The 27,695-nt window shown below is 49.6% G+C and overlaps 2 protein-coding genes across 2 annotated transcripts in view; one reads left to right on the forward strand and one right to left on the reverse strand.

The window, feature by feature from the left end:
* Positions 1 to 1,800: 1,800 nt before the first annotated feature.
* On the reverse strand, positions 1,801 to 21,273 carry LOC119098244 (uncharacterized). Its single transcript, XM_037221170.1, has 18 exons — positions 21,118 to 21,273; positions 17,878 to 18,100; positions 16,540 to 16,658; positions 15,616 to 15,681; positions 14,988 to 15,274; positions 13,674 to 13,768; positions 12,798 to 12,986; positions 12,090 to 12,214; positions 11,451 to 11,505; positions 10,674 to 10,729; positions 9,752 to 9,899; positions 8,057 to 8,241; positions 7,252 to 7,438; positions 6,022 to 6,115; positions 4,967 to 5,061; positions 3,556 to 3,744; positions 2,804 to 2,922; positions 1,801 to 2,056 (listed from the first exon to the last, which is right to left on the reverse strand). Exons 2-18 carry the CDS (start codon positions 17,993 to 17,995, stop codon positions 1,991 to 1,993), a joined length of 2,193 nt encoding a protein of 730 aa, XP_037077065.1. The 5' UTR covers positions 17,996 to 18,100; positions 21,118 to 21,273; the 3' UTR covers positions 1,801 to 1,990.
* Positions 21,274 to 21,932: 659 nt separating this feature from the next.
* Positions 21,933 to 27,695, forward strand: part of LOC119099347 (G protein-coupled receptor kinase 2) — a gene marked incomplete at its 3' end in the record, with an annotated part of 82,930 nt that continues 77,167 nt past the window's right edge. Inside the window, 2 exon segments of the mRNA XM_037222476.1 lie at positions 21,933 to 21,973; positions 22,192 to 22,482. Of these exon segments, the coding sequence (XP_037078371.1) occupies positions 22,431 to 22,482 (52 nt within the window).

A 27,695-nucleotide genomic window follows, 5' to 3' on the forward strand; every position in this document is an offset into this window, starting at 1 on the left:
TTCAAGTCCGACATGATTCCATGTCCTTTTATGCGGCGAAAACAAAACGAGCCGATGTGTTTAAAAGTTCATGAGGTCTGGACCCCACAACGATCCGCAACTGCACGTTGCTCCCATGTATACAGCATAGCTCGGGAGCTATTTATGGACGCGCATGCAGGAAGTTCAAGTCTGACTTAGTCCGGGCATGCTCTCCCGTCCCATACAGTCTGACTGACGAAGTTAGAGGTTTCAGGGCACGGAGGTTATCGCTGAGTCTGCTTCTTCTCCCATGTTTGAGCGGTCTAGCAATATGCACAGGCGATGTGGCTTAGTTTAATATGAGGATGAAACCCAAATCACTGTCATCTGGAAAACTTACACTCCCGCAGCTCCTTACAACCATGGGCGATACGAGGGACGTCAGAGAATTTGGCGTGATATTCAGATATTCGCATGTTTCAAACAATCGACAACTCCCGACTATGTCCATATCGCTGAACCTTGCGTGTGATGGGCAAATGGGACATGGTCACTCGCTGGTCGTCGTACACTGCGCATCTAATGCTTGGTTAGTTATCGGATACCAAACATTTGTGTCGTAGGGACATATGCACCAATTACGTCTCCTTGAAAATGGTTCGTTCCAAATCACAATACCCTGATAAAGCATCTTATTGGCAGAATTAAGGCGTGATGAAAAAATATCGATGACTTTTCATATCAACCGATCAAAGTCACTTCCAAGCGCTGACCTTTGCAATTTCCTTAAAACTGTAGTGCAGGGACGACTGAGGCCTGTTCATATGCCAATAAAATCATACAGCAGCACGTCTAAATGCAGTTATCGGTTACCGATGGGCAAAACGGGATCAGGGGACCTCAAGTCGCAACGCCCCCGCTCTCTCTCTCATTTCAATGTGCATTCTGTTACGAATAATATCCTCCTGAGCCCCGGCCTTATAGATAGCAGCGTTTATAGTGCCGCACGGCGGCGAAAAAAGGTTTGGGGCCTCAGTGGCCCGCTTTGAACGATCTGCACACCAAACACATACAGTTAGGTAATCTATAGAGCAGCCAGTTAAGGTCGATACAAACATGATTTGCAGAAACCCGACGAATGAGTACACCCGCCGGTAACTATCCACCTTCGTGAGTATGTGAACGAACGACATGCGTTTCTGAAGCTAGTTGGCACATTTTCATGCTCCGGTTATAATCATCTACCCACACAGGCACAACATACCAATCTCTACTATATTTATAATCGCCAAGACAGGGTGCAACATGAGGGGACGTAATGGCCTAGTAGTTAGTGCATCGGTCTACCACGTGGGCAGCCCGGGTGCGGGTCCCGGTTGCGCCACGACCCCTGGGTGCTCATATCGCCGATGCAACCGCAGGCGTTCCCTGATTTAAGAGCCGTGATGACGTGCGTAGCGTTCCCTTTGCGCAAAAACGCAACATGAGATCTTTACGAACGGGCGTCATATTTGATAAACATCTTGCGCAGCCTCTGCATAGTATGGCATATTCAAGCCCCGCGCATCCAATGTGTACCTTGGAAACACAAACATCCGACATCCAACCAGTTCATTAGGACAATATGGCAGCATCACATTCGTTGCCCAGGCATCCGTTTTGAGGCGGGCCCAACACGAGCGGCATTCACTGATTTAGCGAAATTGGGGAATGGGCGCCCGTTCCACTGTTCGTTTTCTGAGGCGGCTTTGGCTTTGATTTGATAAAGCATTCCGCATTTCATTTCGTGTAATGTATGATGAACCCAGAGATCACGTATTTAAAAACAAAAACTCAGCATCTTCGAGAGCGCTTCGCTTGTTTGCAGCCTGCGCTTGGCACCACTGCTGACTACAGCACACCACTACTGAACCGCACTCGTTCTTGGCCCCTCCTTGCTCAGCACATGTCTGTCCGCCTCCAAACACGACACGTCGAGCCGTCGGTACGGGCGTTCGCGCAGAAACAATCACCGGAGCCTCTGTTGCTCTCAGCAGAGCCCGCAGTCCGCCAGGTGCTTGCAGATGACGATATCGCTCGCGGCTGCGAACACGTACTGAAGCAGAAGACGGCGGAAAATGAAACATCAAGCAGAAGATCAAACAAAATGGCGGCGGGTGCGCCATCTCGCGAGCACTACAGTGAGGTGGTGGCAAACGCATCGAACTAAGTCTAAACCGGAGATGTTAGTTGGAGATGTCTAGAACGCATTCATCTGTTAGTTTAGTGAAGACTGGAATGGAGATTGTGCCGTCACCAACAAAGCGATTTGGCGACCTGTCGCGACTGAGCGATTGCAATAGAGGGGCCAAAGGAGGGACAACTGGCCAAAGATGGTCGGTCTGGCACGGCGCGGCCGTGGGATAGCACTGTGCATGCGTGGAAGATACCATTGCAAATCTGTAGTCCTGTCCGACCTAAGTCTTGCTCAACCAAAAATGTCCAACAAAGATTTCCGGTGAAATGGAACCGTGTGCCTAAATGTCACGTTCAAGGCATACACAACCTTCGGTTGGCACCTTATCTGAGGGTAAGACCACTTGTGCAAATGACTCCGCAACATTTCCTAGAAAAGTTCAAGTCGACCCCGCAACCATCGCCGGTCATATCAAATAACCATAGATACCTGGTATCACCATATATATATATATATATATATATATATATATATATATATATATATATATATATGCGTGCGTGTGTATGTGTGTATGTATCTCGAGTCGCTAGTTTGTTTGTGAATAATGGCTGCAAACACGTCACCGGTAGTGGTATCAGGTCTTCCTCGCTTGGCTCGACAAACCTTGATGTTTTCCGTATCTGTTGCGCAAGTGAAGAACGGGTACACGTTCTTGTCCTGTCGGTTCAGTGCCATGAACTTCTGGAGAATGAAGTCGGCGCAGCTCTCGTAGTCATTCTGGCCTGGCAAACAGACAGAGCTGGCAGAGCATGCCAGCAACACGCACATGGGTGCCGAGTACTGCATCACTGTACATAAGACGATGCGCACACGGAAAATAGTATTGCACAAAGGCAGATGCGGTGATGTAGTTGGTTTGTTAGGAGCGCAATGCGCAACATGGCAAAGATGACCAATTAGGCACTTGCCTGCAATCCGCCAGACCCATATTCCTAAAAAACTCACGTCACATGTAATCCACCTTAGATAAATGTATCCTGTCCATTTGCCATAAACATGAACGCTTCTGAAGAACCGTCACAGAGCGCGATTAGATTCATCATAGATTCATAGATTATCATAGACATCATCATAGATTCATCAGTATGTGAGAACGGCTACACGACTGCACAGTGACGAAAGTATCCCAAGGGATCTTGAAGAGCTTCCGCAAAGATTCTCATCACCCGCGCCCGTTTTGGCTAGACGTCTGAACTACTAACATCAATAAAATGCACCACCTCGGACTCGATCTTCTCACACAGAACAATACACGGCTGCTTGACGACGACTAGATATCAAAGTAGCTCTCAGCCTCCAAAGCACGAAAGCTTCCAAAGAACATCTCATGGACTATCCGACGGGCGCTCCGTTACCCCGGTACTCGGGAAAGCAGACGTTGAGCGGTGAGCGGGGCAGCTTCTCCTCGAACAGGTCGCGCTTGTTGAAGAACACGATCATGTGCGTGTTCCTGAACCAGGTGTTGTTGCAGACCGAGTCGAACAACTTCATGCACTCCACCATGCGGTTCGTGGTGTCGTCCTCGATCAACAGCAGGTCGTAGCCTAGCAACAGGGCAACCATGGCAACGCATGGCACAATCTTGACACGATGAGTTATTGACGCGAGCTAGTAATTTGATTATTTGATGGCGTGGAAATGGAGAGAAGGCAATGAGAAGGCACCTATGACAGAGTGGTATGTGGTTCATGATTGCACCTTCAGGGAGTACGTAGCAGACACTTGACCTTACCGGTATGAAAATCAGCCTCGAAGCCGGAGCCCTTTCCCTCAATCATTCCTGGTTGATGGATAGCATCTGAGATCCATGCATTCATATCAGTAGACCAAGGATTTGGGAGCGTCCTTCTCAAGTGGAGCTTTAGAACATTTCCGGAGGTTGGCGCGGATATTGACCGCATCAAGGCGGCTGATGTGGGCACGTGCGGCACCATGTCGCATCAGCCCAGTGGGCGGCGCATGGCAACACGACTGCCCGGACGCGGAACTATTCGGCCCAGCCGCTAAAGCTTTGCCACAGCGCCTTTCAAAGCCCGGCTCCATGAATGAGCTTTGGATAACGGCGTTTTGCATACCAAATCAAGCCCCCTGTCCCGGTAGTTACCAGCGCGGCAGACGGGGATCTGGGTCCAACCGGACTATGACTAAGACTCGGACTCGGACTCGGACTCGGGCTCGGACTCGGACTCGGACTCGGACTTGCATTTGGATTTGAATTTTGATTTGGGTTGGATATTTAGCATCGCCCACTTCAGTTTCGAAAAGGCTATCAGCGCTTGCCTTCAACTCAGAAACAGTTCCAGTGTTGACTATTCAAGGCGTCAAGTTCGGCTGTGCCTAAGTCTCATTTCGGCCAGATTAGGTGGGGCGGAAGTCTATCCCGTCACAATATTTGCGGTTTCTCGTATTGCAGTTATACGACGATCTCTATCCCTAACAATACGATATAAGTTCTAATTGTCTCATGAAATTCCAACCGAGACTGATGCATTCGGACTCGATCCCCCCCCCCCCCTGACCCAGCCAAGGACTCGGAGACAGTCTCGAAGGAATCGGAGTCAGACTCTGAACCCCAAGTCGCATTCACAACATGACTCAGGCATGCACTCTCTAATGTGGCAATGACGGACTCAGGACACACACTTAGTACTCCAGGGCTCGGACTCAGACTCAGGCACGACTTATCCATCTCTGACCCGCGCCTGCAGCCTGGGGCCGCTGGTGTTGCCGTTCCGCGATCAGCCCGCGTTCGGGGTTCGTTCGTACCCGACAGCGCCACCACGTATATGACAGCCGTGACGCCCTCGAAGCAGTGAATCCACTTTTTCCGCTCCGACCGCTGGCCGCCGACATCGAACATCCTGGAGACGACGGAACGAGGGGCATGAAGACCACGAACCGTGCCATTTCTCGGCTCTCGTTTGGGGTCTACGCCAGTGGATGCGTAAGCGCCACTGAATGACGACAATGCTGCGTGAAGTGAGGTTCCGGCGCTTAACGCTTTATGATCCAGATACTTTATGACCCAAATACTTTATGATCCAGATACTTTATGATCCAGATACTTTATAATCCAGATACTTTATGATCCAGATACCTTCATTGTGTGCAACATGGCTTAGGATTATGACTAGACGCCATTTTTTTTAAATCAGCTTTTATGTGCTAAATATGAAGGTGTGGTGTCATTATATATGCATGCACGCACGCACGCACACACACACACACACACACACACACCACACAACACACACACACACACCACAACACACCACACACACCACACACACACACACACACACACACACACACACACACACACACGCACGCACGCAACGCACGCACGCACGCACGCACGCACGCACGCACGCACGCACGCACGCACGCACGCACACACACACACACACACATATATATACATATATATATAGTATATATATAGTATATATATATACATATATATATATATATATATATATATATATATCCTCTCTCTCTCTCGCATCTCTCTCTCTCCTCTCTCTCCGTCCTCTCTCTTCTCCTCTCTCTCTCTCTCCCTCTCTCTCTCTTGTCTTTAGCTTTTTAAGCTTGACAGAGACATAACGGAGCCATCAATGAGGTCGTTTCAGCATGACGTGACTGCCACGGGATCGGTGGGATCCGGACCCCAACAGCGCGTGGGCAGCTTGGACATGTTTGTGTTGCGATCAGATCAAATGACACCGACACGGGTGTGGACCTCAGACACAGTTAAGGCGTGTTAACGTCAATACGTTTGAGATGCATATCGTCGATATGCTTGACTCGGATCACAGCGGTACCTGAACAGCACACTCTTGTAGTGAAAGCTCTTCTCAAATATGCCTGTGGTCTTCACTCGTGTTCTGAGAATGTCCTGCTGGGATGGCACGTATCCTGAGAACACAGATTCCCAGTGATGGAACACAGATTCCCAGTGATGGAACACAGATTTCCAGTGATGAAACACAGATTTCCAGTGATGGAACACAGATTCCCAGTGATGGAACACAGATTCCCAGTGATGGACATGAAAGTAATCAGGAAACACATCGGTTGTGTTTGAAATAGGGTGGCTTATTTTGCGTTGCAAGGTCGTCCACCACAGCAGCAGATGAACCAAAGCACAAATGGTGGCAAGTACTCAGACCCAGAGCACGACCTCGGGATTGCGAGCCAAGCATCCTGCCCTCCAAGCAACGACGCCGACTGCGATCATAAATTCCTCAGTGGCGTGTTTAAGGAGGCACCGAGGTCATGTGTCCACCGCAAGAATACAACCAAAACATGGCGTCTCCCCCCCCCCCAAATACCTTGCAGGTCTCATGAATTTCAGCATATCCCTTTTTCCATAAAAACCCGCCTCTGATCACCTCCCAGGCCCACTTTACCGCAGAAGGTGCCCCTGCACGCGCTCGGCCGTGTGACCTGATCGGACGTGGCTGTGGGATGGACCGGTCGGCCAGGTGACTTGACCGGACCTGGCTGTGAATGGACCGGTCGGCCAGGTGACCTGATCGGACGTGGCTGTGGGATGGACCGGTCGGCCAGGTGATTTGACCGGACGTGGCTGCGAGATGGACCGGTCGGCCAGGTGACCTGACCGGACCTGGCTGTGAGATGGTGAGATGGATCGGCCGGTCGTGTGACCTGACCGGACCTGGCTGTGAGATAGCTGGCCGGCCGAGTTACTTGACCGGACCTGGCTGTGAGATGGTGAGATGGATCGGCCGGTCGTGTGACCTAACCGGACCTGGCTGTGAGATAGCTGGTCGGCCGAGTGACCTGACCGGACCTGGCTGTGAGGTGGATCGGCCGGCCAGGTGACCTGACCGGACCTGGCTGCGAGACGGACCAGTCGACCGTGTGACCTGGCCTGACCTGGCTGCGAGATGGACTGACCGGCCAGGTGACCTGGCTGTGAGATGGACCGGTCGGCCGTGTGACCTGACCGGACCTGGCTGCGAGATGGACCGATCGGCCAGGTGACCTGGGTGTGAGATGGACCAGTCGGCCGTGTGACCTGACCTAACCTGGCTGCGAGATGCGCTCCAGCGCCTGCAGGAAGTACGGCGCCGAGTCGTTCAGGTGGTACTCGCGAGCCCGGGAGTAGCACAGCTGCGTGCCGGCGTCGGCCCAGATCCGCGCCATGGCCTGCGCCAGGAGGGGCGTCACCCGCGGCGACCGCTCCGTCATCGCGAAGAACGTCACCGCGTCATCCTGGCGGTAGTCACGGCGTCGGGATGTGACTGTGACTCACGACTGTAAGGCGGAGGGACGCGCAGGCACTCGGCACCGGAGCCTTTGGACAAGAACCACTCTGACGGCCATTAGTAGGTGGGCACTTTGACCAAGAACCGCTCTGACGGCCGTTGGTAGGCAGGCACTTTGGCCAAGAACCGCTCTGACGGCCGTTGGTAGGTAGGCACTTCATGAGTTGCATACGTACAGTGTGAATGGCTTGCAATGGTGCGAAATTATTATGTCTGATCCTAACGGGCAGCCTGAATAATTCATTTGATGATGCGCGATGCTCGTTTCGGTGGGAAAACTCCTGCACTGCTTACAACGAAAACCACCTGAGGGACTTCAAAATCAGGAGGTCTGAAGCTGCTGGCTCTCAGGCACCTTTAAGCGAAGCACACGACCCGAATGCCTACTAACAAACAGAAGGAAAACAAAATCCCTCTGCAGCGGTTTGGACCCCCCAGAAATATACATTGACAGCCCTGCAGTCACCTTTGTTTGCGGTATTTCGGCACAGCTTGGTTGTGATTCGGACGGCACCTACGCCAGCGCCCCCCTCCCCCAACTCCTACCCCGACCCGCTCCACCCACCTCCCTCTCGGCATCGGCGAACCCAATCTTGAGCTGGTCCATGGCACGGATGACGGCGTTCATACTCTGAAGAGTGTTGCTGTGGACCACGGCCACGTAGGAGGCGCGCTCCTCCAGCGAGAAGCCCTCCTCGTGGATCAGCTTCATCTGCTTCAGGAGAGTCGACTTGCCAGACTCGCCGGCGCCTGGGAAGACGAGGGCGTAACGGAAGCTCGACAGCGGCTGACGGAGTGTAAGAAGTCACAGCACACTAAGGTCCCCCTGGCGGGGGACCTGGGGCGCAACCAGAGGGGGGCAGCCCCCAAAGACACGCATTTTGGTTTATTTTAGCAGCATAGCCGGCGCCTTCGGTTTTTTATGGTAAGTGCTCACTAGGCTCCATCCCTCCCTCTCGACTGAGACAATCCTGGCTGCGGACCTGAGTGGGACGCTCAAGCCCGGACTTTTGTTGGGAACGTCTTCATATCAAACGCACAGCGGCCGCTGAACCTCCTCAGAGTTGGGGGGGGGGGGGGGGAGTGTGGCAAGTCGTTTCTCTCCACGCAACGCCCTATCACCTACTACGAGACAGGTCATGAGCCGATCATATATTACTTGAGCTGTGATAAACTTTTCACCTCCAGCGGCCCAGCCGGGCCGGCAACAGTGCAGCATCTTCACGATCGGACCGACCCTTCACTTTCACTGGAAGAAGGGCATATTTTTAAATTGCGGTCAAGCTGACGGACGTGGGTGGAAACCAGCCCCGCACCACAGCGATGCGATACTAACAGATCCTGACGGAGGAGGAACGGACAACCGCAACCACGCACTTCTGCGAACGAACGTGGTCCACCCATCCGAGAACCTTTTCAAGAATTGGTGACAAACTTCACCTACCAGGAAAGAGACGGCCTGACTCCATCTGCGCCGAGTCTACGGACATACAGACCACAACTCACTGAGCATATCAAAGCTGTTCAGCCCACCGGAAATCGGCCGGAACGTGAGCGTTGTCATCCTGTTCGAGACAGACGTCGAATGCGAGACGCTGCGCCCTTCACCAATAAAATGTAGTCTGACGCGCAGGTCTGCTTCTTGCGATCAACATCAATCAAAAATCGCCCTTGTAATGCTCCAGTCTCAAATGTGAAAACCGTACATCATTGCAAGTTCATTGATATGGTAGGTTTAAATCGCCGACACTGAGCCAACTAGCCGACCGGGCTGCGTCGCACCGAGCAGAGGTCGGCTCATAATCTATCCGGAACATCACCCTTTGCGGCAAGCCAGTGCCACCCTTCCTGCCCAGACTGGCCGTGATCTGACCGCAGGCAATCCCGACGACAGAGTGGACGACCTTAAAACGGGACGGGACCAACGATCGAGTGCCGTGGGCGTGCAGCCTTACAATGAAGTGCCGCGTCGCATGGTTTACTTAAAGAGCGAATAGCGCTGACATGATGCCGGCACGTAATATCACACAAGGCACGAAAAGCATCTGAAATGTTTTTGAAAAATGGAAAAACTACGGCGATATCAGAGCCGGTATTAGAAAACGCCACGCGATGTTCGAAAGCGGCCCATTCACCGCGGCGCTCGTAAACTGATGAATGATGCAGCATCTTCAGCGAACAGGACAGGAAGAACTCAGAATCAGCCCGCAACATGAGTCATCAGATCACAAGACCACGCATGCGCAGAACGCCCACTTACCGAGCAACAGCATCTTGATCTCCTTATCGGCGCGTTTCTTCTCCTGCTCGAGGGCGCGGTCAATTTGGCGCGAGACGGCGGCCGGGTCGGGCGAGACGCGGCCGGCGCGTCGCCCGCCGCCCAGACAGCCGCAGCAAGCGCACATGAGCTCGGCGGCGGCGCGGCCCGGTCGGCACTGACCCGCCGCGCCGGCCGGCCGGCATGCTCCGGACGCGCTATCTCTGGGGAGTGACGCGGCTTCCGCGCCACCGCCGCGCAGTGCGCCGCCGCCGGGAAGGCCGGGGTGGGCGCGGTGCGGTGCGGGGTTCGGTCCGGGTGCGGTCGGCGCCGCGACGCGCCCACGCTCGGTACGGCGGCGGTGCGACGGCGCGGCGGGCGTCTTCTGCGGTCGGGCTCGGATACGGCGACACTAGCCGGTGGCGCGACACCAGCGCTCGCTCGTCAGAGATTGATCAACTAGACGGCGGGGCACACGTCCCAAGAGGGCGACATCGTCGGCATGCAGCGACCGCTGGAAGCGCCACCGATGTGCCGCACGACGTGGAAATGATCCATAGTTACGTCGCTGGGTCTGAATCTCACATAGGCCTCTGTCGATTCCAAGGATACTCCCGGCCGTTGATAGTGTTCGCAATCTGTCCAGCTCGTCCCTCCCAAAAGCATCGGTTGAGCGTAAACAACTAAAACTAGACCAGTTTTATTACACTTTGTTACACTGTACATACAATGTCTATAAGAAATACGGTGGTACAAATGCGAGTGGCCAAAATGAAGGCACGCAGAAAATGCGTTTCGCAGTCATCAAATGTATAAAAGGGAATGCAGAAGACGTGTTGGAAGCAGAGATCACGAGATAAAAATACATTCCGGAAACACCGTTTGCAAACGCTACTGAGTCGAAGGCAAACTCAGGCACGGTCACCTGGATCAGTTCGCGCGGCGCGCGCTCGAGGCGTGAGTAGTGCCGGCCGGGCACCTCTGGACGCGGCGGAAGGCACAGGGGCGGCCGTTCGCCCCCTTCGAATCGGCAGTCTACAGCGGCGCGGAGGGGACCTCACGGCGCGGCGCGCGAGGCGGGCCGCACCCGGCAATGCTGCGTACGAGGGATATCATATTGCAAGCCTCGCGATACTCTGGGAGCGGCTGGCGGCTGGCGGCGCCCCGCTACGGCTGCTGCCGGCAGGAGCAGCCGACCCCCGGGGAGCCGCCGTCCGGGCCGACGCAGCAGACTCCTGCCAGACGGGAGCCGCCGCCCTGCCCGGCGGCGGCCGCTGGCCGGTCTTGCAGGACACACTTCTGACGGGAGTGGCTCGTGGTCCGACGGGAGCGACACATGGCCTGACGGCGGCAGCGTCGTGCCACACGGAAGCCGTCGTCAGCCGGACGAGACCACTCGCAGTCAGACCAGACGGCGGCCACCGTCCCCCAGACAGGAGTCGCTGTCCACCCAGACGAGAGTCGCTGTCCCTTCAGACAGCGGCCGCCTTCGGTCCGACAGAGGTCCCTGTCTGGGGCCCTACAGCCTGATCGGAGCTGCCGCCGCATCTGACCGGGGCCGCCACCTCGACAGGCAGCAGTCGCCCGCCGCTATTTTAACCGCCGCGCTAGCATGCGGCTGCTACTGTACGGCCCGACGGCGGCCGGCCGAGCCGCCTGCGGTTTGTACTCCGCATCTCGGAGTCGGTCTGCTAGAAGAGGCCCACGTCCTTCAGGTTGTGCTTGATGATGACGTCCGTGACGGCGTCGAACACGAACTGAAACAGGAGTGTTGCCGGTCAGGCCAGGCACCAGCAGCCTAACTCCCGGTCACTAGCTGACAAGAGCGCGAGGGAGGACAAGGGGCGGAAGGAATAGCCATTCATCCAAGATAGCTCTTTTAATTCATACCACCTAAATAAAGAAGGTGGATGCTGTACTCGACCCTTGCAACGGGCGAGCTGCCAGAAAATGATCGTTACCAGGCTTCCAACGTACAGATGAGTGTAACGGACATCTCCACTTCATAGCTTGCGCCCCAAATACTCGGTGACCCCAGAATTTGTTTACCGAGCGCAGGCTCTGGAGGCCATTACACAAGGGATCTTCCACGCCTCACTGCTATAACGTCAAGGCCGGGGAAAACAGAACGCCGCCTTGCGAGCGGGTAGCGGTGGGGGCAAATTCCAAAAGGGCTTCCTTATTTTCAAACATGCAGTACTTTGTTCCCCTTACCTCAAGATGTTACCTAAAGCAAAGTGAACACACTACAAGTTGCTTGGAGGTTTCAGCGTTCAGAAATGCCAGCGTAAAATGCGAAGAGCAAAACGTGAGCGTGCTTTCTGCCAGAGGGCTACCTCACCTGGATATTATTGGTGTCTGTGGCACAGGTGAAGTGCGTGTAGATGTCCTTCATCCCTTTGCGCTTGTTGAGATTTTCAAACTTCATCTGTATATACGCAGCCGCCTCTTCGTAGTTGTTGGCACCTGGCGGCATCGGGTGAAGTGAGGTACTCGCAGCAATACGACCTCCATACAAAAAGAGTAAAAGGTAGCATGTAATGCAGGGTAATGCAGTACACAGTAACATATTTTGCTTATCTCATGAGGTGATAGGTGTTTGAAAAAGTAAGGTGATAAGTGTTTGAAAGTGTTAACGCGTACCAATACATTTAAACAAACTTTTCACTCTTAACAAGCCCAAAAAGTGGTGGGGGATCATGCCCTGTCAATGAAAGAACATCACGCCTCACGGGCAGTATTTTCTTTGTGTGGACAGCTTTACTCCAACAATGCACTTAAAAGACCGTCTTGAGATGTGAAAGACACACCGTTTGGCCTCTCCAACAATATCCGACAGCTGCTGGGCTCCGCCTACGACAATAGTGACATAACAAAACGATTCGCAAAGCACGCGCATATCTTCCAGCGCCGATCACAAAGCCAGACGCTCATCACGGCACACCCAGCACCGCGCTGCATGACAACCAGCTGCTTACGGGGAGAGGGCGAGAGAGGGAGGGGGGACATCGCCCTCCCGCTGCGACTTACGCTGGCGGCCGCCACTGACCATTGTACTCTGGGAAGCACGTCGTGAGCGGGCTGCGGGCGATCTTGGCCTCGAACAGGTCCTTCTTGTTCAGGAACAGGATGACGGACGTGTCCACGAACCACTTGTTGTTGCAGATGGAGTCGAACAGCTTCATCGACTCGATCATCCGGTTGACCTCCTCGTCCTCCGCCAGCACCAGGTCGTACGCTGCCCAGCGCGGCGACCCACGTGTCAGCCACGCCTCCGCAGGCGACACGCACGGCCGCGCCATCCGATCACGCTCCTCCAGAGACGGCGGCGCGACAGCGCAGCCGTCTGATGCATTAAGCGTGCTGGAGCTCCCAGCACACATCAACACTGGCCACTTTATGGACTGACGTGACCGCTCGCAACAGCTGAAATAGGTGGAGCATAACGCAACAGTGCACAGCAGGCAAAAATGGAGCGTGACAGGCTACGCTGCGAGCCACATCGATCGAGTTACGCCCACCAACGGACAGATGGAGCCACATGTCAGGCCTGGACTGAAAACCACAACTTCCAACACAAACTAAACGCATCAAAAATCAGTGTCTCTAGAACACTCGGCCACAAACTTTCATTTTCAATCATTCATTTTCATGCAATTTTTTTCATTTCAATTTTTTTTTTCAATTTTTTTTTCTTCAAATTTCAATTTTTTCAATTTTTTCATTTCAATTTTCAATTTCAATTTTCAATCAATTTCATTCAATCGTTTCAATCATTTCAACAATCATTTTCTCACATCCTCAAATGCCTGGATCAACAACTGCGACCAAAGGACACGTTCTGGAGAGCTGAGCATCGGGACACCTGAGCGACAGCCCTGGCACGTCCCGTCCCGTGCGGGAACGGGAGCGGGGCACTGCTCACCCGACATGGCCACGCAGAAGATGATGGCTGTGACGCCTTCGAAACAGTGGATCCACTTCTTCCGTTCGGATCGCTGGCCGCCAACGTCGAACATTCTGTCAATGCACAAGTTGAACTTCAGACAAACTGTCGAGGGACACGACATGATGGAAACGTGGGCTTTCGCAGCACAAACCAGACCTGTTATTAGTTGGATAATATTTACTCCGCAGCAGTGTATAACGCCACGTGAGATGAAAAACACGATCGGGCAAACAACATCGGGGGCTGACTACAAGGCTTCGCTGAGCCGAAATGCTGCTTTCCACTGGAATCACGGCTGTGCACGCCGAGGAGGTGACAAAAAAAATCACATTTATCAGCGCAAAAGCAGCACTGACTACCAGGCACAGTGACGAGGTCCGGCCTCTGGCTTTGAAACCGAATCATAAGCCAATACATGGACACGAAGTGGGAGTCGATGGCTTTGGAGTTTAGAATTGCGAAGACGAAGCCGAAGCCAAAAACTTGATGTCATTGAAACGTCCAGTGGAATGCGAAGTCGTGGCTTAGAACTTTGTACACGCAAAGCCGAATTAGGCTGCATCGAACTTCGAAAATGCGAAGCTAAAGTCCAACATATCAGTTTAAATGATGAGACCGAATGCGACGCCGAATCTTAAGTATACTATGATTTGGCAAAAAAAGTTTTGCGCCTGCTTAAACTGTGTGACATAAAAAAGTCTGGGTCTCGCACAGTTATTGCGACATCGTGCTAGCATAACGAACTTTTTTTGCGGCCTAGCATCCTCTTCATGTATGCCATTAGATACACGACCTTTCGGAGTTAATTCTCCGGCCGTCTTCAGGTGTTAGTTGGTCCTGACACACCATCTGGTCACTCAGTCATCAGCCATGTAAACGTCAAAGGCTCAAAAGCTGTGTACTATGTTGGTTTGACAGGAAGAGAAGCTGTTTATGTGAAGCAAAGTTGTAACTGCTGTGAAAAACATGATCACAAAGCCGATGACAGAAGTTCAGGATCACGTGAGCCGAAGGGCCACAAAAAATGTCCGACGCATAAAGTGAACCCAGTTGCTGAAAACCACACAAAGCCAAAGTCAGCCATTTAATATAGCATGAAGCCTAAGCAACCCGCAGAGAACGGCCCAGAGCCCAAGCCGAACCCAGAGACATTAAAGGAAACTGCGGCTTCGAGACATCCAAGTCCAAGCAGGTACTGTTTCCATGCCTGCTTAGCTCAAATGGTAGCAGCAGCGAGCCTCCCCAACAATGATCTCCACGTATTACCAGCCGCGCGCCCCCGCAACCTACTTGAAATTGAGTCCCTTGAAGCTGAACTTGGTCTCGACGATGCCGGTTGTCTTGACGCGCGTGCGCAGCACGTCCTGCTGTGTGGGCACGTAGTTGGACTTCGAGATGCGGTCGAGCGCGTTCAGGTAGTAGGCGGCCGAGTCGTTGAGCTGATACTCGCGCGAGCGCAGGAAGCAGGCCTGCACGCCGCCGTCCGCCCAGAGCCGGCGCATGATGTGCGCCAGCTCTGGCGTCATCACGCCCTCGTCTGTCGCCGACGCCAGCGTGAAGAACTGGCGCGCGTCCTCCTGCAACGGCCGGATCGGGGGGCGTCAGCGAGCGTGCGGTCACGTGGCCGTGTCCGCGTGGCGGCGGCTGGTTAGTGCGGGCTATCAGGGCCCAAAGAGGCCATTTGCACCATCCGCGGCGTCTTCCCACGATGACGGCACGCCGGGTGACAGCGGAGGCACGCAAGAAAACAACGATCTGCTAGTCCACACAGAACGCGCTCATTCCAGCGTCTTTCCTCAACCAGCACGAAGGTGTTTGCTGGAGCAGGGTATCACTTTGATACGTCGTGTAGCCCTGAAAGCGGAGCTCACATCGGGGGCGGAGCTCAGTGGATCTCATAGTCACCGGCGCGACGTACCTTTCTCATGCAGTCGGCGAACTCTATCCGGAGGTGACCCATGGCTCGAATGATGGCCATCAGGCTCTGGAATGGGACCAACATGAAGAACTTGTCGGGAACGTCCGCTCCGCAACGCCACAAACACATCAGGAGGAGCGGCGCTTTCCGTGGCGTCTCGACACATCAGCGGGCCCGTGGGACCCAGCACATGCCAGACTTCCATTTAAGTAATGGACCAAGTGGCGCACAAATCCGCAAGCATGGTGCACATGGTGCCTAACGCACCAGGCCCATTCTGCAACAAGTCTACGACACCTAGACAGCCATGGCACACCAGGGTGGGTGCTGGACACTGCACGTTGGTACTGCACCCTCCTCCCCGCCCCAGGAGCTCACCACATCCCTTGCCAGCTAATGTGATGATGATGATTTGGGGTCTTACGGCGCATCGACTGCTGTAGGTCGTTCAGCACCCATAACTATCAATTTATGCAGAGCCGCCAATCAGGCAAGTGCATCAATCAAGTCACCCTACAAACCCTTGATGATCAGGCCTAGTATCATGATGAAAAGATTACTGGGAAAACTGTAGCACAAAGAAACTGGAGCACTTTACCAAACTTGACAGCGTGCGAAGAATCTCCTAAAGTGGCATAGCGTGCGAATGTGGACTTGGTGTCCGAAAAAACTGCGCTCTCGTTGCATTAAGGTGACGACAAGCGACCAGTACGTGATGCACGGTCCGCAGGTAAGAGCATCGACCGCAGCATGGTCTGTCGCCAGCCAATAGCAGGTGACGGTGAGTGGCATATGTGTGGCCTGTGCGTAACCGGCAAAGAGCAACTCATTCCCTCCGATTGTCCCCAAAACACGACTGCCATAGTCCAATACGGGGTTTCACGGACCGCAGCTCGTTGGCGCCTTGCCAGTCAAGACGCGCACCTGAATGGTATTGCTAAAGACGACGGGCCGGTACTGTTCGCACTCCTCGCGGCTGTAGCCTGACTCGTGGATGATCTTCATCTGCTTCACGATCGTACTCTTGCCTGACTCGCCCGCGCCTGTCGAGGACGACGCGACACGCGAGGGTCAAGCAACGTTCAGATACTGCTGCACCCAGCAAATGGGGGAAAGTGACGTCTCCACAGATGGGCACCAGCTCGTCAATGGGTATCAAGTCCTGCAAGCACAAGGGTTGAAGCACAACAAGTGATAAGATAAAGAAAATTCGAGTACCCAGGTATGAACAAAACGAAAAGTATACTAAGAAACTGGCTAAATAGTGACCTGATGCACATTAGAACAAGGAGCAATATGCTATGGTACATGCATGTTGGTAAGCAGTGTATATAAATTACACCCTAAATGTTCTCCCTTCATCCATGCAAGTCAGTTGCATCATCAAAGCAGGGACAAATAAAAGGAGAAATGTCATGCACATGCAAGCTTCAACAAACATTGAACAAAACCAACTGAAACCTGTTTAATTGAATACAGTGTCACAAAATGATGTGCAAACAAAACTACTGGTTACATCACAAAGTCTGCTTTACCAACACGTCCAACGTCCAAGCTATGATAGAGACCTGATAAAAGATGTTCCTGTGGAAAGACACATTCATCCTTAACATTGCTTTTGCCTCAGGTATCTGAATTTGACAAAGTGAATATAAGATCGCATAAATCAATGTTTATTACTACACATATGAGCAAGGGGAAACATGCTACATCCTGTAGGGGGACACATATGTAGCCCAGCTGCATATGCATCAGTTCCAGTGGCAAAGGTTCTGACTGGCACAAAATTCCTTAATCCTACTGTGATTACATGACAACACTGCAACTCACATGACAAATTCATGACAAGGGCCATCAAACTCACATGAGTCATGACACAATGACAGCCTAACAGACATACAAAAGACAGGTAGACATGTATAGACATGTACACAAACTGACATACATCAGTCTAAGCCTAATAAAGCACAGACAACAGCAGCAAAATGAAACACCACACAGACACTCACAGCTGAAACATCACAACATGCAGCCAGTCAGACAGCCTGAAAGATGGGCACAAACAGCAGAAACCCAGATAAGCAGGCAGGAGACACTGATGGATAGACAGACACACACATGTTTTGGCAACCACAATAATGCAAACAGATGGGTCTTTCACAAAATAGACCGCCCCGAGGCTGGCCGATCGCCACCTGACGGCCGCGGGGGCGGGGGCGGGGGCGGAGGCGGGGGCGGGGGGGGGGGGGGGGGGGAGCGTACCGAGCAGCAGCAGTTTGACCTCACGAGCCGCCTGCTCGCCGGCCATGCGCAGGTCCTTGTCGATCTTGCGCGAGATGGCCGCCGCCTCCTTGTCCATGGTGCTGATGGTGCAGCCCATGGCTGCGCCTGTGTCGCCTCGCTCTGACTGTGCAGCAGCCCCTTCCGACTAGCGGGTCTCCACCATGTAACGCAGGCTGTACCCCGGCGGCCGCCACTCACTGACCTGCTGGGGACGGTTGCGTCAGCAGAAACCGGACCCACAGCCAGTCGACACCGAATACAGCATCACGCGATACCGCATTCGGCATCGGCCGGGACACACTCCGACGGCTCCCACGCCAGGCAACGTCGAACCGACCAATGCAAATGTCCAGTGCTAGGCGACATCGAGTCCAACGTCGTCCGCGATCACACCAGTCACTAAACAAGATCAAATCCAGCACTAAATGAGATTGGATTCACTATCACTGGGATGACAGACAATGCAATCTACAAACACAACACTTTACTAGCATTATCACCAAGAACTACCAGTGCCTTAACTTGCAATGTTTTTGTCAATACTGTGCTTTCAACCTAAAACAAAGACCAGCTGTTCTGATATTGTCAGTTATAGGAACATGCTAAAGTGTGTACTGATATGTCAGTCATTTAAGTAACACATAAGTTAACTGTTATAATATGGGGTATGGAAAATGGTCAAACATATTGACAGGAGGACCCATTAAGCCAGCATGCTAAAGCAGTCAAAGTGATCTTTTGTCCAGTGCAGACACATAAAGCATACTGCATGCATGCATTTTCCAAAGGGGAGGGAGTAGTTCCAACAAGTTGATCCCTCATGATAGCTCAATCAATTAGTACATCACCATTTCAATCTACCACCTGTAGCACGGAGGTTTGGGTTGCTCTAAGCTCTTAATAGTTGCCCCTGACTGGGATGGCCTGCAGCTGGTGGCAGCGACTGCACAAAAGGTCTGGTGATGGAGGGTAGGGTAAACCATGCCAAGCATTGCACAACATTAAACTTTTGCAACAAAATCATGCTGTTAATCTGAGCTTTCATAGGTCAGGGTACACATCAGCAGTGTTTGGCATGGACTCTAATCTCAGAAGTCCATCCATTTCAAGGCCTGTGAAAAATTATTTAAAAGAGCTGTGTCCTGAGTGCCCAGCTAAATGTCACTGCTGCATGTAACAAGTCAGGGTAGGGCAGGAGTGCCATCAGTGACATTTTGTGGGTATTTTCATCGCCATGCTGTCCAAGAGTAGTAATTCATTTTGGGCTGGATATGACACTCTTCTCCACCATGACACATGCTAAGGCTGTGAAATCAGTACTTACTAGGGATACCAATTCCTACTTACTAGCCTGGGGTGCAAGATGCCAAGCTTCAAGGTGCTATTTATGTTGTAATACACAATTCCCATGTGTTTGAGTCCTTGATGACCATTCTATGAATGCATTTTTACAGCATGTAGGTAACACAAACCTTCAATGTACTAGGAGATGCTGGTTACATGCTGGTACCAATGAATCATTGGTATCCATTATTATCCTAGGCCTTCAATGTACTAGGAGATGCTGGTTACATGTTGTAACCAACAAATCATTGGCATCCATCATTAGCTTGTCTTATATATGATTCCTTGACAAGGCCCTCTGTTACCTCCCGGCATACTCAAGGTCAGTTATTAATATAAGAGCATAACATTATATATGTAAGATTATACATATATAATGTATATTATATATATATATATATATATATATATATATATATATATAAGATTAACATATAACATAAGAGCTCATGGCAGTTATGAAAAGTGCATTTTGGAAGTCAAGTAGATTAACATGCCAATAGCTCTGGTTACATTTTATTTGAAAGCTGAAATAAGAAATGCATACCAGGACAAATGAGCATGTCCAGAATGGGCAGATAGCAGATAGAAAATGGCACAGAACATTGCAACTTAATACACATCACAATTCTGAGAACAGAATGCACAAATTATTTTCAATGCATCCCACATTGTTGTGAGACAGCTTCAGACCTTAACAACTTCCCAAGTTACCAACTATTCAAAATGAAGGAATGAAACAACTAAGAGACTTGCCTGTCAGCTTCAGTGAAATTTGTGAATTACTAATATATATATATATATATATATAATGAAAAAATATTATATATAAATAATAAATTAGTAAAAAAAGGAAAGAGCATCCTGATTGACACATGACAACACAACTACCATAACCAATCACATTGAATGCAAATGGCTAGTTATGCCTCCTGCCTCCAATATTAGTGTCAGTACCATACTGGTGATATCTGGGTACCAAATATTCCTGTTTAAAATTCATCTTCAAAGGGCACTCTAGCTGTGAATAACACTGCCTCATCTCAAGCAGTGCTATTCTCACATGTGACAGCTAGAAAACAGACTTATTCCTAACTAGAAGATTCCTTACACCAATTGAGATGCCTACAAAACAGATAACAGAGTCAATAACAAATTAGCTGTAATATCTGTATATTTCTGGCACACTATGAGGATGGTATATGTTCTGTATGTGGATAGCATGCACTGTTTAAGCACAGAATCTATTGCACCATGGAACTTGGTTAGAGCAATAAACCCTTTGACCAAATATGGTGTTTTAACATCCTACCATTTATCATAAAATCAGTTGCACAACCAGCCCTTGCTGGCAGTTTATTTGCAGAAAAATAATCCTGCATAAGTCTTCCACAACTTACTCATTTACAGTAATGCAAAAGTAGTAGGATGAATGCCTTCTAAGAAACTAGTGGTTCAAAATCAAGGAAAAAAATGATTTCCTGAATTTCAGTCATGACAGCTTACCTTGTAGCCTAAATCAACCAGCATGACCACAATACTTGTGCACAATAATGGTTCTATCAAAAAGCATGACAGAAATGGTAGGATCATGGTCAATGGCTTCAGTATGCTTAGGCTATAATGACAATTAAAAAGTATAAATATATGATAACTGCATGAAAGTGGGGCAGGTGGCAGAGTGCAGCCCACCTCTCCAAATCTGGGGTAAATGGATGTACTTCATGGGCTACACAGCGCAGCCTTTATCTCACGGTTCCTGGGCTTTTCCATCCATGACTACAATCCATGGAAAATTCAGTATAGCTTGAACTATATAGAATTGCTCCAGACGTACCAAAATTTCTGGAGACTAGCTGATCAAGTTGGCCTTACCTTCAAAGGCGCAAGATACAACTAACTACAGCAATGCCGACGAATCTTTGTACAAATACAACCAAAAACACAAGGGACCATCCACCCAGTGAAAGCCACCCACAAAATACCACTACACTGGTGTCAACACCCCATGCACACAACTTGCGAGCGCTAACGTACACGCATACCGCCAGCCAAACCCACCCAGATAATTTGCCTACGCCCTACGCGATAATTTTTAAATGGCCTATGCTTGCGTCGCTTTTGTCTACAGTTTAAATTGCAGAGGACGTGAAAGCCTGTGATGACATTGTGATGCACTTTTGTAAACCAGATGAAATCTTACATTAATTCACGCATATAGAAATGCCAGTTCCTCTATTTTACATTCACCATATTTATTCAAATTTAGAAGTTATGGACTCATCACTATTCAGTATTTGGGACACTTTCTAGTATGTACCAGGGGGGCATTCAGAGTTCTACACTTATTGAGCTGCTATTAAATTGTCTGCCACTGGGCCAACATGTTTGCATGAATGCCCTTCACATGTTCAGAGTCTTTCTTTCTATTAGCACAATGGATAGATCAGCCAATGTTCCGGACCATTTTAGTCCAGAAATATCAGAGGTGTCAATCAACGGTTTCTTCGTTATTTATGGCAATATACCGCTCTTATTTCTTGAACAGTGCTACAGCATACTATCCAGTTGACCCGCCGTAGTTTCCCCCATCACACTGGCTGCAATCGACACTAGCGCAATATATTACATAGCATAAACCCGAATTATACTAGTTTCACAGTTGTTTACGGTTGGGCGGCCGTATACTGAAGTGGAGCTAGCGCAGGATTATTTGGCTGTCTTCGGTCCGGTGAGGGAGGGCAGCATATTGGGATAGGAGCGTCGGCGCTGAGTGAGGGAGGTGCAGTGCCCGGGCGCGCGTGACAGCAGTGCTCGCTGAGACAGTCTGGATGTGAGAGTCACAATGGGATGACCCAGACTGTTTTATCGATGTTGCTACGGCAGAGCCTAAAGGTTGGCCACTGGCTGATGTGAAGTACCCACCTAATCATGCTGAATTGATCCCAGGTGGCAAAAGACCGACGGAGAAGACTGGACTTGAGAGCGATCGCATAATTTCGCACCAGGATGCCTGATAATTTTGCAATGATTGGGATGTTTGATACTCATCAAAGTGCAAGATGATGGACTGCAGGGTTCTGGTCTGGTGAATTTTTCTCTTTCTGCGCAAGTTTGGCAGGTTGAAGTACCTACCGAGGATGGATCTTTGAAAAGCGATCACACTTCAAGGCTTCAAGCTGGACTTAATGGAGCTTGAGAACATAGTGGCCAACACGGTCTATCTAAAAGCCCGAGAAGGTGAGTGGTTAGGCAGTAAACATTCCAGTACTTATCCATGGCATACCAAGGGCAATCAGATACTGAAATGTATGCCTCTGGGTGGCTACAGACCATGTGAATTCTTTGGCTTTTTGGATTATTTGGCTACTTCTTGCCCTTGATACGTAAGCCTACTAGGGTAGATATGCATATGTGAATTACTAATACTGGCTACATCCATGGAGTTAGCTATGTATATATATATATATATATATATATATATATATATATATATAAAAGATGCCCCATGATACTTTGTGTGATATGAAATATTCCTAAGTACTCTATGTTTACTCACATCTTTATTGGACTGACCACTTGAAGCTATGGTTAGAAACAGGGCACAGGTGAATTAACATTTATCATCACATGTATTAAGTTATGTCAGTACTGATCTCAAAGCAACCTGTAAATAGAGCACAGTTTTGAAAACAAATTTTGCCCATGCTTAACTTAAAGGAATATTTACAACACAAACATGGACTGACAGTAAAAATTTGTCATGATCCAATATAAATCATCCTTTTGGCAAACCATATCTAGCACAGTTAGTGCTACTTTGTGAAGTCAATTCGTGATATTCATGCATGCATGCCCCATGCATCCATGTTACCCTTTGAAGATGGGCCAGAAACAAATTTTAATCCCGGCGGGGGCCTGTTTAAATGGCTGTGCACCCATTCTTGCATTCTGACTGAAGATGTTCAGGAACACTGCCTACTGCAGGAGGGGGTTATGAAATACACCTTCCCAGAAACTGAATAAAGCTCAGCCTGGTGCATGTTCTGTTGCAGGTTGAAAAGTTTTCCCTAAACTCATTCAGGGTTCTCCTACATTTTTTCAAGCTTTGACACAGCCGCAGCACTGAGGAATAGTCAGCACACATCCAAGCACATGAGAAACAGTTGTTTGGCCATAGTTGATGTGGCCCTCTGGCCATTATCCTGATCAAACACAATATTTACTCTTTAACATATTGGCACCTTTAGATGTGTTAGTTGCCTGCATTTTACTCTGTTGTTTATTTTCCTTGTCATGTGGTATGGATGAGAATTGTTGTGTGGTTTCAGATGACAGGTTTGGGTTTTTGTGAAAATGGAATGATGCATCCCAAAATTTGATGTTTTTTTAATGGTTGTTGTCTGATTTTGTTCACTATGTTGGGCTCATAATACCAAATTATTATTCTCCAACCCTGAACACCAACTTGAAAACTTGATGCTGTGTCTCATGTAGCAAGTTCAGTGATACCTTTGTCTGAGAGCAGTGGAAGACACACTTTGATTGCAGGTTCAGGTATGGAGAGCAAAACTGGTGATGCTCAAATTAAAGTCAATTGTTTTAGTTATAACAAAGCTTGAAGGAAAATTTGTGCCTGCTGCCAAACCATGTTGGTAAATAGTTGGCAAATCTGAATAACCATGCAACTCTTTTTGAGAAGTGATAACAAAAGCTGCTAAAAACAAACACTGTTGGGATTGGGAACATTCATTTGAAGTGAAATGCTAAATGAGCATAACATGTAATAAATCAATACTTCAGTTGACACCAGTGTGACCACAGCAGCCAATCTACACTATCCACCTAGTCATTAGTGAAAAATATGGTACAGTAGCTGTGCAAGTACCAACAGCACATTTCCTTAAAGCATGAATATTTACAGTGTTTCCCCATCGAAAGGTGATCAACTGCAGCGTGGTTGCACCAGACATGTGATGATTCTCACCTTCCATGATGACAAAAAGTACTTCATAATGATGCTCACATACATAATAGGGACTGTGACATCAGAGGGGCTTACACCTGTTCTGAATCATGTTTTCAGCATTTTGGTCCGATGTTAAGGGGCTGAGACAAAACAAAGAGGGGACCAATGCCCCTAATGTGATATGGCGTGGTCATGAAGATGTTCATCCCTACCTGTATTTGTGCGAAAATGTTCCCTGGATTGTGGTGTTTTTTGTGTCACAGCTCAAAACCTCTTCAGAAATATGCACTGGTCTCCACTGCATAAAAAAAGTAATTGGAACCCCATACCCACCACGGAACAAACATGCACACCTATACAAAATCACATTTAAGCAGATGCAACAGAAGAGGATATCAAGAGCTTTACAAAGCATAACATGGCTCTTTGTAAATGTCTACTATTATAAGTAAGGAGTTTTGTTTTTCCTTTCAAAACGCTTAGTCTTAGTTACTTTATGTTAACAGGTGCCAAACTGCTTGAATAGTGCTGCAAATTACTGAAATAATAAAAATATCGAGATGATTGCCCGATGGGTTCGAAGGGTCGAAACTGGCGCAGGCGGCCGCACATAATCATCTGTCCAGCGTCTTTTTTTCTGCACGCGTTGGCTGCACATTTGTGCTTGTGCTGTTGACCAAACGTTTGCAGAGTATTCCACGTTTGTTGTTCTGGATTCTGAACTGAAATAGCCATCTTGGAGATCATTAGTGCAGTTAGCAGCCCTGCTGTTCTCAGAACTTAAAACCCACTTAGCTACGACAGCTACAGCTACTCGGTTTCTCAGCTACACGTCCGCGAATTGAGCAGACTGTTTCAGGTGGACTTCCAAGGTCACACACAGGCGTCCGTGACGCCATATAACATCATTTAAATCCTGTCATTCCATCACCCATGCTGCGATGAAGGCAAAGGAAAATAGAAGGGTCAAGTCGTTCATATCTTGCGTTCGGGAGAATGATTTCTAGATATAACGACCGCCAATTAACCCATACAACGTTGTGCAAGGTACGATGACATAGGCAAACATTGACATTTGATTTGAGGAGGGTGGTTTAAGGTGCCGGTAGTGTAGCGGTTGATGCGTCCGCTTTAACCACTGTGCATCTAGGAAACCAGAGGTATGCGGTCCGAATCCCCGTGGTCCCCGCCCTTCCTGGCTATTGTAGGAGGCAGGCATATAGTCTCAGCAGCTGAGTGCGTCGAAATTCCCATTTACGTGAAGTCAGCGGAGTACGTCTAATTGGCTTTCAGTTTCTTCCTTTTTGGCCGATCGAATGTCTTAACCGGAATGGTCCGCCGGATTTAGTTAATTTAAAGGTGGAGGTCAATTGTCTCATAGTTTTGTGTTGAACTTTCAGATTTGGGACCGTTTGGGGTGCCCCTGGACTTCTGCGCGTCTTGAAAATAAAGGTTGTGTGTACCCGAAATGAGGATTTTGGGGCCCTCTCACCACAAGATTTGAGTGCCCTTCCGGGCCAGGGGGGGGGGGAATGGGGTCATGCCCCCCCCCCCCTGGATCCGCCACGGGCATAGGCGCGCAATTCTATTTTAACGCGTCAGGTCTGCAAATACATCTACAACATCTCTATATTCATTTCTAGGTAGCCCAGCACAAGAAAGCAGGCACAGGTAGGATTATGGGCTTTATACCAAGAGAAAAGTACGTCATGCAACATGTACCCAAACCCGAGAGTGCTCAAATTAAAATAAAAACGACACACTCGTCGCATTTATGCCTTACCTAAGGTCCAAATGTTCATTTAAATAGTCTTAAAATACCTTTACAGTTATGCAATACAGCTGCAATTGATCAGGATCGCTTGGAATAAGCACACTGGCAGAATAATCTCACTTTGACAAGGGTCATTAAAATGCGCGGAATTTTGCGCCAAAGACATCTTCCGGTTAGAGCTTTTAATCGTTTGGAAGCTATTGTTGACATCGTCTGTTACGTTAGAAGTTAACTCGCTTTGAGACATGCGTCGTCTTCATGCATTTCCGTTGTCAAACGTTTCGGGTACATCGTGTATCGGGTTTTGGGTGCATCGACATCTTTTATTATCAAAAGCAATGTCTAGCTCTTCAGCTCATGATGGCAGCTGACACACTTACAATCAGAACATAAAACACGAACACGCAAACAGCGAACAAATAATCGGTAGATAACACGACCGTTTTGGCATGGCGTAAACAGATAACTCAGTCACACTGCATATGGCGTTAGCACCACGTACCGCGACCGACACATTCAGCAGCGGCATGGCCATGTTCAGTCAACGCGGCTTAGAACTCCAAACCACCACCAACGCATTCACCACGGCCAATCGCACTTCCGCATGCCACTGACCATTCGCCGCGCGGTTTTGTGAGTGGCATGGACATTGTGGATGTGATTTGTCTGCGATGTTGCTGCAAATAGGTCGTTCAAAGGTTGTTCTCCTTTATAGTCGCAAAATATTGCAATTCTTGACACCAGTTATGGGGGCTAAATTATCTTTGATATCGGAGCACTTTACACCTCAATTCATCAATCATGTAATTGGCGAAACACATGCGTGACCCTGCCTTCCCTAGTGGTGCCGCTGCTAAACTTTGAGCGCGTTCGAGTGTGATAGGCTGCCTTCTAATATATTCTAGACACGACGTATAACGGAAAATCGCCATGATGCAATTTTCCTCGCAGTAACGAAAAACTGTCATGATGCAATTTTCCTCGCAGTTGGACAACATTGACGTTTGCTCCTGCTCTAAGCGAAAATGAGCGCAAGCTTTTTAGCGAAGCCTCGCACGGGGCAATCTTATCTGCGCTATACTACCTCGTCAGACTAGAAGGCAAGGCTCGGGCCTGACCCTCGGCGAACTGGCCCATCGGTCGGTTGGCGTCGACTTCAGAGCAACGGCTTAATTATTTATGCTCGTTCGGCACGTAATTAACACGGCACAGATCAGCGTCGGCGCAAATGGATTCGGGCTACGCCCACAACCTGTACATTATGATGCACCAGTTCTGAAAATGTACACGGTACTCGATGCTGCTCGTGGCGTATGAAGTCCGAGAAGTTGGGGTGGAGCGTACGGAGAGGGCTAACGTGAATGTTTTTGAAGTGCGGGGACCGTGGCGTCCACTCCCCTACTCTGTTCCCACCGAGGGATGGTAACAGCTACAGGTAATAATAGGCCTGCTACGTTTCGTACTAGTGGCTTATGTCATCCATGTGCTTGCGCTGCCCCACGAACCAGCTTTGCGATGGACCCGACGTTGACGATTTAGAACACATGTGCTGCCGGTCCGGGGACCCCTCCCATTATAGCCCCCGCACACTTTCCAAGGAAAATATTGCAGTAACAGCTAAATTCATCGTGTTCTCGATGCCCTCTCATATGTATATCGAATCAGACTGGGAGCGTTTCTGCTCTTGAACCTGATGTACATGTATAGAAG

The sequence above is a fragment of the Pollicipes pollicipes genome, unplaced genomic scaffold (genome assembly GCF_011947565.3).
Source record: "Pollicipes pollicipes isolate AB1234 unplaced genomic scaffold, Ppol_2.1 Scaffold_4740;HRSCAF=5597_pilon_pilon_pilon, whole genome shotgun sequence".
Classification (NCBI taxonomy): Eukaryota; Metazoa; Arthropoda; class Thecostraca; order Pollicipedomorpha; family Pollicipedidae; genus Pollicipes; species Pollicipes pollicipes.